This window comes from Thermobia domestica, chromosome 6, assembly GCF_964235325.1.
Source record: "Thermobia domestica chromosome 6, izTheDome1.hap1.1, whole genome shotgun sequence".
Classification (NCBI taxonomy): Eukaryota; Metazoa; Arthropoda; class Insecta; order Zygentoma; family Lepismatidae; genus Thermobia; species Thermobia domestica.
This window is the reverse complement of record NC_137459.1, coordinates 36,498,420-36,519,019: the sequence shown is the minus strand read 5'-3', so window position 1 is coordinate 36,519,019 and position 20,600 is coordinate 36,498,420. Positions and strand designations below refer to the sequence as shown.

General features: G+C 34.9%; 1 protein-coding gene across 1 annotated transcript in view; it reads left to right on the top strand.

Annotated features, from left to right (window-relative positions):
* The first annotated feature begins 12,004 nt into the window (after positions 1 to 12,004).
* LOC145687938 (uncharacterized) overlaps positions 12,005 to 20,600 on the top strand; it is a 264,861-nt gene continuing 256,265 nt past the window's right edge. Inside the window, exon 1 of the mRNA XM_081761511.1 lies at positions 12,005 to 12,401. Within this exon, the coding sequence (XP_081617637.1) occupies positions 12,329 to 12,401 (73 nt within the window). The 5' untranslated portion in view covers positions 12,005 to 12,328. The remainder of the gene's footprint in view (positions 12,402 to 20,600) is intronic.

Sequence of the window (20,600 nt, the reverse complement as noted above, 5' to 3'; positions counted from 1 at the left end):
CTTTTAGTTTTCCTTTATTATTGGAATATGCACTTTTATATAAACATTGTGTAAGCCTATTGTAATAGGGACAATGGCCCTGTTACAGGTGTCAAATCAAGAAATAAATAATCCTCCCAATGGTGGTGCAATATTCTCTACAAATGAGTCAATCACTGTCGCTGTTCTCGCATTCTTCAGCAAAAAATCTCAACGTAGCACACACACATCATCATTATCATCATCTTCATAGATATTCCACCATCATTGGCAGATCACTTGCGTCAACTGAGAAGTTTCCATACTCCACGGTCTTCCACTAACCTCTTCGTCTTCACGTACTATTTCTCTGTTTTGATATCGTCCATTAATTGTAGTCTCCTTCGCCCTCTCCCTCCTTTCTTGCCACTATACCCTCTAGTACACAGTTCCTTCTTGCCCAATGTCCCAAGCATTTCCTCTTCCTCTTCCTCTTCTTAATAATATCTAAAACACACACACGATTCCCCAAATATCATCTATAAGGAATAGTGAACTCCAGCCGAATTGCTTTTCCTCTGTTAGAACTGTCATCTGACTTTTGAACCACCTTGTATAGCTCATAGTTTTTATGTGAATGTTGCAGATGGTAGAGTTTGAAGGTGATTTTTTGTCGGAAGTGGTAATTAACTAAACTTTAGTAGTCGACTAAACACATTGATTGCTAAATTATGTTTTATGTTCAGAATGGTACACTTTGCCCTTATTTGTCAGAAGGTTTAACGTAGATATTCATGAAAAGTCGCTGTCAGAAAGTTTTAACTTTTTCTGAATCTGATAGTTAGTATAATTGAGTGTTATCTAAAGAGTTAATTGGTCTCCCGGTACCTCATTGGCACCTCATGGGGTTTCTGTGTAAGAGCTACGAGTAGTTGACGCGATATCCATTTTAAATACGCTCCCCATTTCAAAAAATATTTCGGGAAATCCCAGGATTAGGACTGTAGAATCCTAGGCTTCCACAGAGCACAATTTGAGAACCATTGTGTTATAAATTTGAATATGTATCTTACAACCACACTCTTACCAATATTGGCTTTTTTTCGTCCTCTCGAAAGCAGTTTTCTTCAGGTAAAACTATATCTTGGTAGCCTCATAAATATCTAGATGGAAAGACACTGCAAAGAAATTCATTTTGTTTTCGGATTGCATACCTAAGAAGTATGTGACCTGTTGACTATGAATTTTACAAGTTTATTAGTGTTTAAAGCCGAAAAAACTGTACAAAAAATGCCACATACCAGTGAACCTCATCGAGGTAAAGAAATCGATAAAGGTGAGTATAAATCCTCATGTGCAATTTTTGAAGTCGAGAAAAAATTTGTTGCCCTTAAAAGCATGTTTATTATCAAAAGTATATTTTTTTTCATTCTTCTGGAATAAATGATTTATTTACTGCATACGTAAATAAAATTACTGTTCGATGTCAGATTGTGTCTATTGCTGTTGTCTTCTTCCAACAGTGACGTATATACTCTTCCCAAAGACGTACATACTCGTAAAATCTAAAAAAAAAAAAAAAAAAAAAAAACTCTTTTTAAACTTTTGATTAAGGCAGGTTACCCCTTTTTACCCAAAGGCAAAGACAAGGAGACACCTATTTGTGTTTATGCCCTAAATCTGTAGTGATCAGTTGATAGAATTTTATACAAGTAAGAGTGTTACGTGTACAGAACGCAAAGCAGTTTGGTTTTCAATGGTATGCAATCAATCTGATATAAAAGTATCGTAGGGTTACATACTACAAAGGGGATGAGGATGCAATTTTTGATTGTTCATATCTCGGGATAAACTAGATGGATTACCTCCATCAAGGGGGCACGGTGGCTCAGTCAGTGGTAGAACGCATACCTCTGGTGAGTGAGGTCCCTGGTTCGGTCCCTGGACAACGTTCGTGGGTTTTCTCGGTGTGCTCCCGTTTCCTCCCACACTTACATTAAACCAATTATTCCATCATCATTCACTTGCCTTACTCGTCGTTTCCTTTAGCCTCAAGAGAGTAATTGTGGGACGTTAAACTGAAATATTTTAATTAATTTCTTTTCATCTCCATCAAGGAAGTTGATTCGTAATTTTGACCCTCCACATTCTGGACAAAATTAATGGTGATCCGTCGAGTAGTTTTCGAGATACTTTGCCTCCCGAAGAGAAAGGTAGGGTATAAATATAAAGGCATCTTTACTGGTCAATTAAAATCCTTAAAAATTGACTATTTGAACTCCATAATCGAAACCTAAGAGAAATACTGTAACTATTTTTCATACTTGAAGAATTGAGAATCTTTGCTGAATTTTCGCGGATATCCTGTAGATTCAGAAGGTTATAGTTTGAAGAACGCTGATCGAAAGTGTTGCCAAAACCGTGGTTATTTTCCTCCTGATTTTAATGTGGTCATCATATTGTTACACAAAAACAAACACCGCCCAAGTTGAGGATTATTTATTGTTCGACAACGCCTGCTTCGTACATTCAGCAGGTTGTAAACTTCTGTCATTAAATATAAAGCTGTCAATAATCTTCGTAAATGTTTGTGATTTTATCTCCTTCAAAAAAAAAAAAAAAAAAAAAAAAAAAAAAAAAAAAAAAAAAAAACTTGTAGTTACCGCACGAGGCTCTTCTCGGTAACAACTTCTAGAGGAAATTGAAAACACTAAAACCCTTTTTCCTATTCACTAAACCAGTATTATGACTTTCGTTAGTTGACATAAGCTTGTACCAGTTTCTTCTTTACCAAGTTCTAAAAGGATAGTGCTTAAACATTCTGTTTGCTGTGGAATTAAGTTTCCGATCTTATGCACTTGATTTCCAAATATGTTCACCAAGAGAAAGATTCCAGGTTAAGAGCCATTTCATTGTAATGGGTGTGACTTTAAGTAAATACTATCGCCTTTGGTAGTCTTTTTTTTATTATTATTATTCCCTGCTCTGTTACATCAAATTAATCCTCGGGCCGCGGTGGCTCAGTGGTAGAGCGTTCACCTCTGGTGCTTGGGGTTCGATCCCAGCCCCAGGCAAGTGAACTTTGTGGTGGACAAACACTGTGTGCGTGGGTTTCCTCGGGGTTCTCCCGTTTCCTCCCACTTTCTTCATTCCACCATTTCATTAATTACTCATCGTCACCGTCTCCTTTAGCCTAACCGACATAAACGTGGGACGTAAAACTCAAAGATTTCATTTTCATTTTTCAAATTAATCATGTATCAATAAATACGTGAGGTTGAGGATTTTCTGAAAGATCTCGGAAAAGAAAGTAAATAAATAAAAGGTACGGGTCACCGCATTAAATTTCCTCGCTCCAATTTTTTTAAAACTAAATCATATTGTGCAGTAGGTTAGTTATTATCAAAACATTTATTTGTGAAATATTGTACGAACAAAGTTTATAAGGTGTTTCATGATAACTTTATCCGAAGAAAGTCCATCCCCAAAAGTATAGTGTGTTCACTCAATAGGAGTGCAGTTCAGCAAATGTCTTTGAAACTCCTATGCTGAATCTTACAACAGTATCCCTTCCTCCCCCCATCCCTCTTTTGACTGCATTTGCGCGATTGCAATGTCTTAATACCCGCTATGTTAAACACTAATTTTCTAACCACTAACTGAAAGGACAGCATTTTGAACTGTGGCAACTAAGACACCACGTGAAGTTGACAAGCGACTGTCAATCATTTGAAATGAGGGTTCTGGTTGGCTATTTAGTTATTGGGGTGTGTTCCACAAGTTCCGCCAACGATGACTTATTTATGACAAACGACACTATACGTAGAAGGTGGCATTCTTCATATACGAACTGCACTTCGGTTGAAGAAACAAACTATAAACTATTCATTGTGGATTTTTTTCATGAGATGTTTTACTCATGACATGAAAAGGCAAAAAGCACGAGAATTCACGTCTCGTTTTGTATACGACAATCCAGATGAGACGAGACAATACACTTCAGTAATAAATATAGTTTAAATGTTCTTATATCACAATTTTCGTGGACCTCTCGTGACACGGAACCATCCTGATAACTTGTAGACGAAATTAAGAGCAAAATTAAAGCATAAAATTTATACATATATTTACAGAACGAGATGAGAATTTTTTCGTGCATCGAGACGAGAAAGAATTCTTCGAGAATCGAAAGAAGACGAGACATCTACAAAATTTACGAAACGAGACAAGACGAGGAAATATTATATATATATATATATATATATATATATATATATATATATATATATATATATATATATATATATATATCAGAAAGGACTGTATAACTTTGAAAACTCATATTGATTTACTCACTTATCTTACAGATATAGTTTTGGTGTCATTTTGTAGCAAAATAATCAAGTTTTGACTCACGTAGTACGTTAGTTCAGAAACCTGCCACCGCAAACACTAGCGGCAGTTACACCAAACATGGCTACCTTTACTGCTCCCAAGTGTGCTTTGGTTTGAAGAATCCAAGTCTGTGACAACTGTGCAACGTAATTTTCCTACAAAATATGATAAAGATCCTCCCAGTAGCCCTATCAGTGGCATAAGTGTTTTATTGAAACTGGGTGTTCGGTAAGACACAACAAATCTTCAGGTCATCCCCGTACGTCTGAAGACGTTGTAGAGCAAGTGAAACAAAGCTTTGTGAACAGTCCTAGAAAATCATCCCAGCGTGCTTCTCGACAGCTGGGCGTCCCACAAATGATAGTTTGGCGTGTGTTGAGAAACCGGTTGCAAGAATTAAAACACAGTGATAGAATTGCTCGTAAGGAATTCTTGACAGGAAATTGACTTCAGATGGCATGTGTCTCTCATCACCAATGGAAGCCAAATTGAATCTCTTTAGGTACAAGGAACGAAATTTGATGTATTTTGCTACAAAATAACACCAAAACCATGTCTGTAAGATAAATAGATAAATGAATAAATCTACATGAGTGTTCAAAGTTGTAAAGTTCTTTTGGATAGACGCTGCATATATATATATATATATATATATATATATATATATTAGAGATATCAGCGAAATATTTGTATGAACAAAATCGCATGTGTCGTATTGGAGGAAATTATACCAAAGAAAAAAAAAACAAACAAACATGGTAGAAGGTGAGAAAAAAAGGGGACAAAGGTGTACATTATAAAAGCGAAAAAGTGCTACCAGCAGAGTAGCGTGGTCGTCTACTTACAAGTAAAGAGTCCAAATGGATGAAACGAGTTGCGGGATTAGACATAGTGCACCTGATAGAGGATTTGAAAATAAGTAGATGTGCAAAATTTTAGCGGCTGAGCGCCCTAAGAGACGGAGGGGGAGGAGGTCAAAGTTTGTGGGAGAAGGGCTATGCTATGTTATTGAAATACATCAAATAAACTGTTGAATCGTAAAAATAGTGAAAGATAGGCAATGCAAATGGTGATAGTTTCACATATTGGCAAAAGAAGAATGGGCAGAGTAGATCACGAACCTCAGCCGCCATCTTGAAATCCGTCATTTTGAAATCCGTGATATTCTTTTAAAATAAAAAGGTAATCATGTGATATATCAATTAGAGCCAACATGTTCTCAAATAGTCAATTATGAACTTTAGTGATCGTTATCTGTACTTATTTGGAAGCTTTAGGATCATCTTTGTAGTTATTTACGAAAATCTAGGTGACTGATACCCGTATGTTGAAAGTTTTGATTATCACGAAAACATATGTAAGTTACATATATCCACAAGCCAAGAAAACTGTTAATGAAATTTAATAATAATAATAATAATAATAATAATAATAATAATAATAATAATAATAATAATAATAATAATAATAATAATAATAGTAGTAGTAGTAGTAGTAATGTAATCATATACAACTTGGATGTCAGATTTCACTGTTATGTTTGCGGAGCTTAGTACCAGGGTATTTTTTTTTAGAGGTTTCAGTTTAGGCCACAGCATCAGTGATGCTAGTTTGAGGGAAATTTCCCACGGCGTAGGGAGATTTAGCAAATAATTTTTTAAGAAGGGAAAAAGGGAGATTTTACGAATATAAGATAAAATGTAGGGAAATGTAGTTTTTTAACAAATATTATGTTACTAACCACTGGGGCAGTATGACGAAAGACGGTGGCATTTATTCTAGAATCCCACACACAAAGTGAGAAACTTTATTTCCCTAAAAGCCTTCCTCGGCCTGGCTTGCGGATGCCATTATACAAGATAACATTGAAGTAATAACAGAAGATCAAAAGCAGAAATGTAAGAAATGTATGTTGTGGAGATATGAGCACAGTATAATAATCCATGGATACGCAATAATATTCTCTTTAAACAATTATTAGGGAAATTTTATCTTAAAAAGGGAATTTTGAACATTTCTGAGGGAAATTTTAACTTAATGACCTAACATCACTGCACAGCATAAGATCAGAAGTAATACGTCACAATAGTGTTGCCCAAAAAGATGAGACGAGAGATACGTTCTTAAATTCAAGGTACGGGAAACATGACAATCCTCGTCTCGTTTTAAAGACACGTAAGGGGAAACGATGACTCAGTGGTAGAGCGTTTACTTCTGGTGCGTTGGGTCTCTGGTTCGATCCCGGCTAAGTAAGTTTGTGATGCACAACATCGTGTTCATGGGTTTTCTCTGGATACTCTCGTTTCCTCCCACTTTCTCATTCCACCAATTTTCCCTCATCGTTCACTTGCCTTAATCATTATCGTCTCCCTTAGCCTAAAGGGCATAATTGTGGGACGTTGAACTAAAGGGTTTGATTTTCAAGACACGTAAGTCATTACACAATATACTCCAATAACAAATATGGTTTGAAAATTGTTCCCTCTCTGGACCTCTGATGACGTGGAAGGATTGTGATATATAAAAATATATACAGTAAATTTACAAGACAGGAGGAGGACGAGAAACTACTCTACGATAATCGAGACGGGACGAGAATACCTTGTTTCTCGTCTCGAGGTGGTGGTGAATGTCCTAAATACTAATGAATTAAAACAATAGACAAGAATATATTTTTGATTTAATCGAACACGTCATTATGGAGTCCAGAACACAACGGGAGTCACGATCTAGAAGTGTACATGAGAAATCCCACTCATTACAAGCAAGTGATCTATTTGCTTTCAAGGAGTCGACTCCATAAAATACGTGAAGTGTTCATTGTTTGCAAGCAATACATTCTCAGCTTCGTCTGTGAACCCAGACAACAATTCATCAATGTTCCTGTGCTGTAATTATGCCGTAATGACATCGTTTTAACTGTACAACAATAAGATTTATACAAAATGTTTCACATGCTACAGTGATAAAAACCTCTCTGTTTAACAGCTGAAGTACAGGATAATTAAATTGACTGAGATTTAATTGAAACTTTACTTTAGTCGTTGTTTGTAAAACAGACAATTATACAATTGAATTTTTTCGACTTTCGCTTGATATTTTTTTTATTTAAAAAAAAAAATAAGAATCAAGAACAATGTCTAACGTAGTCCTTAGATAAACTCATTCGATCTGCATCAAACTTAGCATATTTGCTGGCATATTACGCCTGTAATTTTTTTCTTGTGCCGACTAGAGGCAAACAAAATCGTTTAATATATATATACAGGGTGTTAGGTAACTCCACCGACAAACTTTGGGAGGCGATTCCTTATACGAAATGAAAGAAAAAAACGTTCTAATAAACATGGGCCGAAAAATGCCTCCTTGTTTCAGAATTATGATCTATTGAAAATTCGAAAAATCAATTATCAAAACTCCCTAACTTAGAAACTATAGGGACCTATCCCAAGCGGTTTAAGGAATTACACAGGAACTGGTATACGCTCTATCTAAATATCGATGTTTCAGAATTCACCGGTACCAGCGAAACGAACGCACCACTAGTACTTAAAGGAGTATTCCTATACTTCAACTTCCTTTTTTACAGTTCCTTTCACCGATAACGGAGGATGGTAAAACAGTCCTACAGGTGGCAATAGTGTATAAAATGAAAATGAAGTGAAATCTTTGAGTTTTACGTCTCACGATTATGCCGAGTGCGCTAAAGGAGACGGCGATGATGAGAAATAAATGAAATGGTGGGAGTGAAGAAAGTGGGAAGAAGTGAGAGAATTCCGAGAAAACCCTGGTGTTCAGGTTGGGGGAACTTTACGCCCGGGAAACTTGCGCCCTATCCTAAACAGCGGGAAAGATGCGCCGCTATATATTTGCATCGGGATATTTGCGCCTACAATTCGTTTTTTATCGGCCTATCGTGTAAAGTAGTTTCATCTCAGACTTGAACCAGACTTTGGTCTATCAGAAAAGTGAACCAACCCTGTTTACAAGCTCAAGCAGGAAACTCTTTCCCTTGTCATTTCTCTATTATTATTATTATTATTATTATTATTATTATTATTATTATTATTATTATTATTATTATTATTATTATTATTATTATTATTATTATTATTATTATTATTATTAATAATAATAATAATAATAATAATAATAATAATAATGTCTTGATAACATTATGCAGGGTACCCTTCCATTTGTCATTTATTTTTATTGTGCCTTGATAAAATTATGTAGGAAACTCTGTCCTTTATCATCGTTTGTTATTCTTTATTCAATTATTTCCCTTTTAATCCAGAATAATATTGCTTCCTTGTTTTCACTCCTATTCTTTAGATGTAGGATAGACTTCTCAGACATTGAACAATATCTTTGTGCGAACTTGTTTTATATCTGTGTAGTTTTTTTTTTCAACTCTGTTGTCTAGTTGTACATATAACTTTTTCCTCTTCCCCCCTTCAAAACCGAGAAAAATTCTCTCATAATGAAGAATCCAATTATATATATCAGTGGCGTATTTACGATTTTTTTTTTGGGGGGGGGGGACTTTGCTAACTTTAGTCCTGGAAATGTGAAAATTCTGCAAGATATTTCATTCACTTGAATATAGTAAATAACATTTTGGGGGGTTTGAGCCCGGAAGCCCCCCTTAAATATGCCACTGATATAAATTAATATACGTATATGAATATAATTAACCATATGAGAGTAATTTAATCTACACAACTGTTTGGCACTTCCCAGATATCTGTCCACAATCCTTGCGAGTTGTTTGGCTTTTTAGGACACAAAATATAGAAAAGTAAATGCAAAATGAGAGAATAAAATTATCTCAGTAATATTATCAAGAAAATCGACCTGTATACAATGTGTTTACTTGCTGGAGTTATTCACTTGAAAGACACCGTTGCATTAATCCGTTGTATTATTGGGCTTATAATTGAGGTTTATTCTCCTCTTATATAATCCCAAGTTATCACAATCAGCCAATAAAAATAAATCACAGGTGGCATGGCTATGTGGAAGGATTCTTTACTCTGTAATGTCCGCCCCTCCGGGCATTCGTGAGCTCGAACAGGTTCTTTTATCTTGTGGGGCGCAAACTTCCCGATTCAGGTATATCGCTGGCGCATTTTCCCCTTTTTTAGGGTAGGGCGCAAATTTTCCAGGCCAAAGTTCTCGACACCGCTGATCATCCACCACAAAAGTTGCAATAGTGTATAAAGTCAAGTGATAACGGTTTCCAATTGAGGTTGAATGAACAGAATTTTTTTATCTGTTCTTTCTTCAAATTTAATTATTTCAATAATTTATAATACCATATTTACAAAATACGAAATGTAAGTTTTCCAGAATAATACTATTTGAAGAGAAAAGCTTGTTTCACGCTAGCGCCATGTCTGCGATATTTCCTTGAAAAGTGCAGATCTCTGTTCAAGCAGTGTTGTGCATCTTGGTTCGTTATGGGTAGTCTTCTATCTTCTTTCATAGTGTGTGACAAACTTAAATATATCTCTTTCTCAAACAGTAGGGCGTTATTCCCTTGCTTTTAATTATAAACCTTCTTTGGATTACTAGCAGTTTATCAAGTATCACCTAGTTATTAAGAATCTAAATAGGATATTTCAGACGGAAGTAGTTTTTTTTTTTTTTTTTTTGTATAGCCACGAAGAGAAAAATATGATCTCAGCTCTTTAGTACACATATCTAGGTATATTTCAGGGTTTAACTTATTTTGATCATACAGTACTTTTACAGTTCACACATTTCCCTTGGTTAGAATCATCATTGTTTTTATCAGTGGCGTATCTAGCCCGAGGACGGGGGGATTAGTCTTCCAGTTTTTTGGGTGACAAAAATAATTTAAGCTATTATTTATATATTTTTGAAAGTTTATAATAAACTCATGATATACCTATCATAGTCTTGGTTCTGGTTGCCCCAGTTTTTACCTTCTAGAACCCTTCTTAAACATTTTTTCTAAGATTTTCAAACATTCTACTGCAGCGTTTCCCAACCGGTGTGCCGGGCCGCTGGTGTGCCGCGAGGAATCGAAACAAAATTATTAATTTTATAGCAATCAAATTGCAAAACGTAGGAAAAAATGTATATCTGTACTTCACATTACTATGAACCTCTACTATGAATCTACAATGTTAAGTTTCATACCGGTTACTGTACTGTACATTTCTAATGCTGAAAAAAGTATTTGTTATCATTGTTATGACCATTATTGCTTCTTTATTGTTGCAGACTATTTCGTAACTTGAAAATTTAAAATATCATTCAATCCTTCCGACAAATTACCTACATTTGTGTTTTAAAAGTAAAAGAGTTATGTTTGTTCGTTCGTTATTTAGTGATCTTCCTTCTTTGTAAAAGGTTGGACACAGTTTTCAAAAAGAAAGCGTATTTTTTTTAAAAAAAAAACAACCTGAATCCAATATTTTATTGCAATTGTTTTCTATTTTTAAATTAGAATGAAAAATAAGCATAATGTTTTACCACGGGAAAAACCCAGTGATAGAGCTTTCTTCTCTGTGAGAAGGAGATTAATAATCACAGAAAAAAATACCACTGTGTTTTATATTTACAAATAATAATATCTATAAGTGTGCGGCGAGAATCCAAGTAACAACGTAGTGTGCCGCAAGTTCAAAAAGGTTGGGAAACGCTGTTCTACTGTATAGTGTACACAGAATTTGATCCAAAGAGGGCTCAAACATCCAAACTTACATCGAGCCATTTTTGTATACATATGTTATAGTACGTTAGATTTTATATATATATATATATATATATATATATATATATATATATATATATATATATATATATATATATAGATAGATAGATAGATAGATAGATAGATAGATAGATAGATAGATAGATATAGTAACTTGTTTAAGGAGGTTTTAAAGCCCAGGAACCACCCTTTGCGTACGCCATTGAGCCTACTAGTATAAAAACAAAGCTAAATCCACAAATCTAAGTTTAGAACCTAGACAGGAACCACTTCTAACTTCTAATGTTTTGTTTTAGTGTTATTTTTCCCAGAAAATTGTTTTGAAGAAAAAGATAATGCGTTTGTCATGTTTTAAAAAATAGCTTAATTTTAAACATTACAAAGTGTTTTAAGAGTATTATGTTTTAAAAGTGAATCATCTTCAAAGTATTTTCCTTTGTTTCTGTCAAATAACGTATCATATCATCAACTGTTGCAAGAACACATATTTTAAAACTGACTCTACAAACGGATAAGTTCTCTGTATGTAATTTAACACCGAAATACCGATGTGTACTTTATTTCAAGGTTAAAAGTTTTTAGGGTATAATTCTGTGAAGAATTCAGTTCAGAGATTTTAATCATACGTTTTATATGTTCTTTGCAAACTATTAATGTAAGATAAATCATACGTATTTTAGGGGGTGGGGACCACGAGTGCAGAAACAAAATATTGGCGGCTTTGTACACAAGCATGTCCGAACGTGAACCGTGTGGAGACTGGAAAAAGGGAGGAATTGGCTTTCGTCCCTCACCTTTCGCATGCCGCAGACAGGTGCCGTGGGGTAATTGCTGGAACGAAAGTTAAAAAACGAGTAGATCCACTTCCTCCTCTGCTCGGCACACAGGCCATCTCCCAGTTACCCATTCATCGTCAGGCCGCCCGAGTTCATTCATCGCCTAGCCGGCGAGATTTTCGAATGTGCTTCGTGCTTCGTTGCCGAGCGCCAATTGTGTGAGGATCGCATACTTTTGCCGTCGGGCCCAACAACGTGTTATTTCAAACGAGCATTGCTACAACTTGAGTTAGTGTATCTACGAACATTGTGACAACAAACACAAGAGTGCTTTGTGTATTCATACTGTCAGTTAACTTGTTTCGTGATTATGCTTGTAAGAAACTTCATTCAGAAGAGAGTTTGACAAGTAATATTTTTGTGAAACACAGGTGCGACGGGTGACACAGCGAAGATGGACTTCAAACAACTTGCTTCGTTTGCTGACATCCGAATTTTAACATTTCTCTTTACGGTGTTACACTCGTGTAAGTATTTTCAATAATTACTTTTCTGCATTCACTGTTCAACTGTTCAAATGTTTTATCATACTTATACCTGAGAGAAATATCATTCCCGAATTTTGTTGAACAAAACAGAACAAAGCAAACAAAAACAAAATTTGTGTACTCTATTTTATGACACTTCTTCAATCATTTTGAGGCGTGGACAGTGCATTCGTTGCGCATTGAGAAATTTCCAAGTATAATGTTATGTTTTCTTGGAAACTTATGACAGTCCTCATAATAACAGATCAAGAATTGTGCAAGCGACTCAATTAAAAATAAACTTAACAAATTAAAGGTATGAAGTTGTTATACTATGACACGGAAGCGAGTACTATAATATACACACACGCTAATTTTTTGACGCCGTGTAACCGGAATGGAAATATTGGAATAAGTAAACAGGTGAACGTGAATTAAGTTTGCTTTTGTCATTAGAGCTCATACATATTTAATACTCTTTTGATCTTCAAATAAAACTAATAGTTTTTTTTGTTGTTATTGTTGTTGTTGTTGTTGTTACGAAATGAGTGAGATTTGATTTCTAACGTATATAAAACTTCATTTGTCACATTTGCAGCACATTTAAGACAACGTTCTTGGGAAAAGATGCGTTTCCAACGCTACTGTATTAATCAGGCCCATAGTCAACCCGATTTCTTAACAGGGGGCAAAAATTAATACTGAAAGGTCAATGACAAACATCAAGGAACACTCCAACACTGTTCATTTAATTATTATTTATGCAATCTGTAACAGAGCTGTAGATTCTTTTCACCCGACATTCTTGACTACTTAGTTTTTGAACTTTTATTTATGTAGACAACAACTGAGAGTTACAGTTGGGGTTGGAGAAATCCACAGGTGTGCTTAGCCTCTCTAGTCACCCCCGAGCTACAGGCCTGTTTACAATCTATTTATATTTACAGTTAAAGTGTTGTATCTTGTTGCACTCTTTGGAAGTGTATTTCACGCTTGCCATGGTGTAATCTATAAGAAAATTAAATTTGAAATCCTTCTCGATTATGAAAATACCATTGTTTGGTTCATGTAATAAGAAACATCATTTTACACACAGATGACTAAACTGAGCTAAACTGAGTTGATTTTAGTAAATAAAATTGCAACAATTTCATATGTAGCTTTGCTTAAATTAAAAACATTCTCTGCAACGTTCAGTTTTGGAGGAGGAAGAAAATATTTTAGGGCAGGCATCTTCCGCTTTAGCCCCTCCATGGTTACGGCCCTGGCATTAATTATTAATTAGGTTTGTCGTTTGCAAATTCTAGCTACAATTGCAATTTTTACAATAGAAGAGATTATGTAATGTTATGATATGTAACGTTTCATCTCTACTCTCTATATACAAACTGTAAAACATTGAACACTTGTGTAGTCTGTTCGAAACACGAAATTGTTAAAAGACGACATATTATTATGCAGTGGTAGATCTAGAATGTAAAAAATGGGGAGGGGGCAGACAGAACTCAGAATATCATGAGTTCACTATAAACTTTCAAAAATATATAAATAATAGCTTAAATTATTTTTTGTCACTCAAAACACTGGGAGTCCTAGCCCCCCCCCCTTCCCCGCCGGCTCCAGGCTAAATCTGCTGCTGTTATTATGATGTTTCCATTAAGAAGACATATGGAGAGGGATAGTTATGACACAAAAGAAGTTGTTTGTTTAACACTATGGTAATTAGAACAAATGCAACATTGCGGTGAGAAACATGCTTGAAATCGACTTTTCACAAATAATAATTCATAAATACATTCATCAACAATAACTGGATCTTACGGGAATAGATGGAATGTCTGGTATTAGAATTTTACTGAAAACTTTTTTTTTTAAGTAAAAGAAAAAGAAACAATGTAGTGGGTTGTCAACGTAAAGTAAGAACAAAACTTACAGTTCTGAGACCGAAATTTATTTTCTTAATCCATACATAACATATGGCGTAGAATATCCAATTTTTTTTACGAGTTTACACTAATTTATTTGATGGCACATTCCCATGTGATTTAATCATTTCTTAACGTCATACTATTTATAAATTGAACAATAACTTATTGTATTCACTGGCGAGAATAATGGTGTACCTACGAGCAGGGGCGGATCCAGGACGGACTTTTTTTTGGGGGGGGGGTTGGTTGTAATACTTACACCAGCCATACACTGACGTATTTTTCCGCCGTAGCCATAAAATTTCATGCGCTAGTCTTGTTAACAGCTGTCAATACGTTAGTGTATGGGACCTGGCGTACGTTTACGTACCGAATTTTTATACGCTGGAAAAGTCTGGCTGCTTTTAACTTCGAGCGTAAATACGGCGCGTAAAAACGGCTCAGATGAAAGGGTTTTCGAGCAGCAGGTGGTCTCTTGCCCTTTCCACGGCCTTCTCCCTCGTCTGGTCTTATTGTTTTCAGAAGAGAAAACTTGTTCTTGTGTTGTCCTCGCGAATCGTTGCTGAGGTTTGCTGGTAGACTCACCAGAAATCATCATTCCAATCTAGTTTCAGTCTTTCTATACAACACATGATTTCGGCTAAATTAATATTTTCTATTGCACAAAACGAGACCTTATTTCCTAATTAAAATTCATAATTAATTTTCAGTGCATAGAGAAAAAGGTATTTAAATTCAATACTTCAGAATCAGAATTCGCAAATGATGAGAGCTCCTCCGTGGTCATATGGTCAGCGTTAGCTTCTCTGGCGCAGGACATCCTGTTCGATTCTCAGCAGAAGCTCACGCAGTTTGAATCTCACTTCTCATATAGCCTCGCTGTCTAAGAGGTCGCTCAAGTCAAATCCAATCCAATCGAACATGATGTCTTTCGACTACGAATTTACCATTAAATTTAATATTTGACAATTAGTTCCAAGATACTATCTCGATATCTGCCTGATAAAACAGCAAAAAATTGCGTTTGACTATCGAAATTCCCTGAATTTTTTTTGCTATTTCGACCACCTGCTGATTGTTATTTTAAGTACCTTCTCAATTTTACAAGAACTTGTAACAAAATAGGTTCAGAAAGTCATTATTTTTTTTTCACGTGATCTTAACATTACTCGTGAAAAAGAAAATGTGATAAACCACAATACATAGAATAGTGTTTCTTTCTTTGTGAATTATTTCAAATCTCAGATTGCACATATATTTAAATTTAATAGACCTAATAATCCTATTTCGCCATTAGTGCATACATACTAAGTCTAAATAGCACAATCATTGTACCGCTCGTTTTAGTGAGCTTGCTTTTCAGCCTTAAAAGTTCAAGTTCAATCCAGGGTACCAGCTATGTTCAATATTTTTCAACATTTTATTATATCTCGTCATGATGGGGACTGTGCCAACACTTATTTGAAAAGCTTATGTAGACTCAAAACAGAACATACCTAACGCCAAAATTGAAATGACACCCATTTGCAGGAAATAGGATTACACTCATAATAGTTCATGTTAACTCGTAGTATGCCATTAAAGCATTTCTCAATCTTTGTGGTGTGGTTACTATCAATTCTCCCCACATAAACGATAACTTAAGGTCTATTATCACAAAATATTAAATAACAATGAATATCTGACACTTAAATAGTTTCTTTCACGAACAACTCAATCATTTTACTGAGCTCCTCTGTGACTAAACGGTTAGCATACGTGTCTTTGGCGTGGGAGAGCCGGGTTTGCTAGAGCTTCGAAATTAATTGATATTTAATTGTTTTCAGTTTCGTATAACATACAAGTTTGTTTACATTTTCCTTTTTACTTTCTGCTTAATTCCTTATAACTACGCTTTCTTACAGTGAAATATGCTTTATGTAATGAATATAAGAACTATGAGTATTAAAAACATACAATACGACGGGCTCTTTACATTGAGAGAAATGAAAATTTAAAATAAAACAAATATGTTTATTTTCTGAACCAGTAAATGGAAACTCTTCCGACTTAGATTGCTTCAAATCATTGGTTCATAAGTTGTGAAACAAATGTAATAATAATAATAATAATAATAATAATAATAATAATAATAATAATAATAATAATAATAATAATAATAATAATAATAATAATAATAATAATAATAAATTTAAACGAACGAATGGATTTGGTTCAAAGTGTCTTTAATGAGTTAACAGTTTAAACTTATTTTGAAAAAAATCTAAACTAAGATTGGGCAGCTCTCAGTTAATTTTAATAAGCAGTTGGGTGTTTGTACCAACATGTAGTAAAATTTAAACAAACCAGTCGTTCAGAATAGTTTAACTTTGTTTGAAAATAACATAATCTGAGTTGAATTGGAGAATAGAGAGTTGTGAATAGCTAATGTTTGAACGGAATTTGACTACTATAAGTTCGAAATTAAATAAATTAAGGTCTATATTATGGTAAAGCTTCGTGATAATATGCCAAATATCATAGCTACGTCAAATTCATGAAACAGCTACAATCATTTGTAACAACCCCACATTTTATTATTTGCAGTTTTTTATGTTCCCATATAACATACACGTGTAAACATCTTTCTTTTAGGCAAATTTAATATTTAGTATACTAAATAACTATAATAATTTTAATAAAGCGTTAAATTTATCTTACTTTCCGTAATTAATTGTAGTTGCGCAAAAAACACAGATCTATTCGCTTGTAATGGAAAGTACCAGTGACGGCAATTGGGTATGAACACTAGAAAGGGGGACAAAGCACTACTAATAGTAAGGGGGCATGTAATTAGGCTATAGTGTAAAGCCAAAAAAGTGGGGTCAGCAATTACCTCCACGCCCCTAATCGCCGATGGACAGCAAACTTGTTAATAATATTCCCAATTTAAGTGAATTTTAAGAAATTGTTGAGGAATAATTTTAGTAGTATTTAATTAGATCTATACGGTTTTATTTGAATTACTTCACTTCAGATCTACAATTAGTTTCATTATGTTTTCATTAACTGTTAATCATCAAACGATGCGTTCAAACATCGAATATTCACTAATAGTCATTACATTGGTCATTACATTGATAGTAACTAAAATTAATTTGTTTACAATTAAATAAATGACCTTTTTTTTAAAAAAAAACACAAAATTTGTTATATTTAATTTGAACATGTAATTTGGTCCAGTCATTAGAATCAATTAGTTTTTTTTTTAAATTTAAAAGTTGGTTTCATCGATTAAAAGTGTCTGCTTACTGTATCACAAGGTTTTCAGTAGACCCTACATTGAATGCTGTAAATTTCTTATATCTTATACATTAACATTAGAGGCGGACAGAGGGCGTATTGTGAAATTATACACTGAGAAAATGTATGTGGCGTACATAAAAACGTAGGTTACATGTGTAAATCATGTAGTTTTAGGACTTAACGTACAGCAAATGTATAACTGAAAAAAGTACATTTTATACATACTTTTCGCATACATGTTTCGAATAAACGTACTTTCTGTACGAACGAAAGAACTGTATATAGGTGGTCAGGATCTCACATACAGATATACGCATGTAGCATACAACTGCGTATGTAAGATACGTATACGTATGTGATATATGGAAGACTGTTAGATGTCATACATCCTGCAACGGAATGATGTAACATCTAAGCGGGGAAAGCCTGTAGCATACGAATAACGTATATTCCGTGCAGATTTCTGTAGTAAACATAATGATTCTGTATATTTGTACAATATACCGCTGTCCGAATAACGGACTTTTCTCAGTGTATTAATTAATAAGAATTTGCGTCTGGTGAATTGGAATATTAAAAGTTCGGAAAATTTTCTATATATATATAATTTATATATTTACAACAATGAGAAATATCCCAGTCGAATCGATAAGTGTTAGTAAATAATACAAATGTTTAGAAGGTGGATGAAAAACAGTGCCGTTGGTAGAGATTTCGGCGCCAGGGGCGAAGAAGAATTCGGCGCCCCTACACTCACCTTATCAAGCTTTTTTTTTAACAAATAAAAGAAACAGCTGTTGTCGTTAGCTACGTTGAACTTTTATTATGCTGCTTGCACAGACTACTGCAACAGCCAAAAGTGATCATTCTCTATTCTTTTACAAATAAAAGCTGTTTTCAAGAGGCTTATTTTGGACTTTTTGTTAAACTTACAAAACTGCCTTTGCTGTACATAAATCCACTTTGAGAACAATTATGAAAATTTACAACTATTTACGTTTCATACTACATATAAGAAATGAAATTTTAATACGTTAGAAATTATGTGATTTAAAAAATGTTCAAAGTAGGTAACAGCATCAATTTCCAGTAATAATTGTAAACTTTAGTAATTTTATGATATTCTGTATGTAAGCACATAAAGAAGATTTTAATTTTGATTGTTTTACGGTAAAATATATTTTGTGAAATGTAACGGAAGCTATGAAGGGACCTTCTTTGGGAATTTCTTAATATTGATCGATGGAGGTAAATAATATGTTTAATGTTTGTACTTGAAATCCAAAATGTAGTTTGGTACTACATACACTACGTGATCAAAAGTATCTGGACACCCCCCAAAACATACGTTTTTCATATTAGGTACATTGTGCTGCCACCTACTGCCAGGTACTCATTATCAGCGACCTCAGTAGTCATTAGACATCGTGAGAAAGCAAAATGGAGCGCTCCGCGGGACTCACGGACTTCGAACGTGGTCAAGTGATTGGGTATCACTTGTGTCAGAAGTCTGTACACGAGATTTCCACACTCCTAAACATCCCTAGGTCCACTGTATCTGATGTGATAGTGGAGTACAAACGTGAAGGGACACGCACAGCACAAAAGCGTACAGGTCGACCTCGTCTGTTGACTGACAGAGACCATCGACAGTTGAAGAGAGTTGAAGAGAGAATGGACAGACATCTATCTAGACCACCACACAGGAATTCCAATCTGCATCAGGATCCACTCCAAGTACTATGACAGTTAGGCGTGAGGTGAGAAAAAACTTGGATTTCATGGTCGAGTGGCTGCTCATAAGCCACACATCATGCAGGTAAATACCTCGCTTGGTGTAAGGAGAATAAACATTGGACGATTGAACAGTGGAAAAACGTTGTGTGGAGTGACGAATCACGATACACAACGTGGCGATCCGATGGCAGGGTGTGGGTATGGCGAATGCCCGGTAAACGTCATCTGTCAGCACGTGTAGTGCCAACAGTAAAATTCGGAGGTGATGATGTTATTGTGTGGTTGTGTTTTTCTTGGAGGGGGCTTGCACCCCTTGTTGTTTTGTGTGGCACTCTCACAGCGCAGACCTACATTGATGTTTTAAGCACCTTCTTGCTTTCCACTGTTGAAGAGCAATTCGGGGATGGCGCTTGCATCTTTCAACACGATCGAGCACCTGTTCATACTGCATGGCCTGTGGCGGAGTGGTTACACAACCACAACATCCCTGTGATGGACTGGCCTGCACACAGTCCTGACTTGAATCATATAGAACACCTTTGGGATGTTTTGGAACGTCGACTGTGCCAGACCTCACCAACCTACATCGATACCTCTCCTCAGTTCAGCACTCCGTGAAGAATGGGCTGCCATTCCCCAAGAAACCTTCCAGCACTGATTGAAAGTATGCCTGCAAGGGTGGAAGCTGTTATCAAGGCTAAGGGTGGGCCAACACCATATTGAATTCCAGCAGTACCGATGGAGGACGCCACGAACTTCTAAGTCATTTTCAGCCGGGTGTCCGGATACTTTTGATCACATAGTGTATGTTTAAAATTAAAGTACTTACTTAATTTCTTAATGACTGAAAATTCTGGATTTAAGGTTACTTTTATTAATAAAAATATTAAAATACACACACACACACACACACATATATATATATATATATATATATATATATATATATATATATATATATATATATATATATAATGTGTGTGTGTATTTTGTATGTATGTAGATAAATAAAAAAAATATCACACAACTAGATACGTAAGCACAAAAAAGAATCCTGGCGATACAAGTAGTTAATGGAGAAATGATCCCAATAAATTTCTTTAAATTGGAAGCATTTCATATGTCAATGAAATAAAAAAAAAAAAAACACTGGTAGCGATCAGTCTTTGAAAAAGACTAAATTCGTGGAGTAAAGTTCTGACCCATTAAGCCCCTCTTCTACAACTGTTTCAAATTCAAGAACGTTATT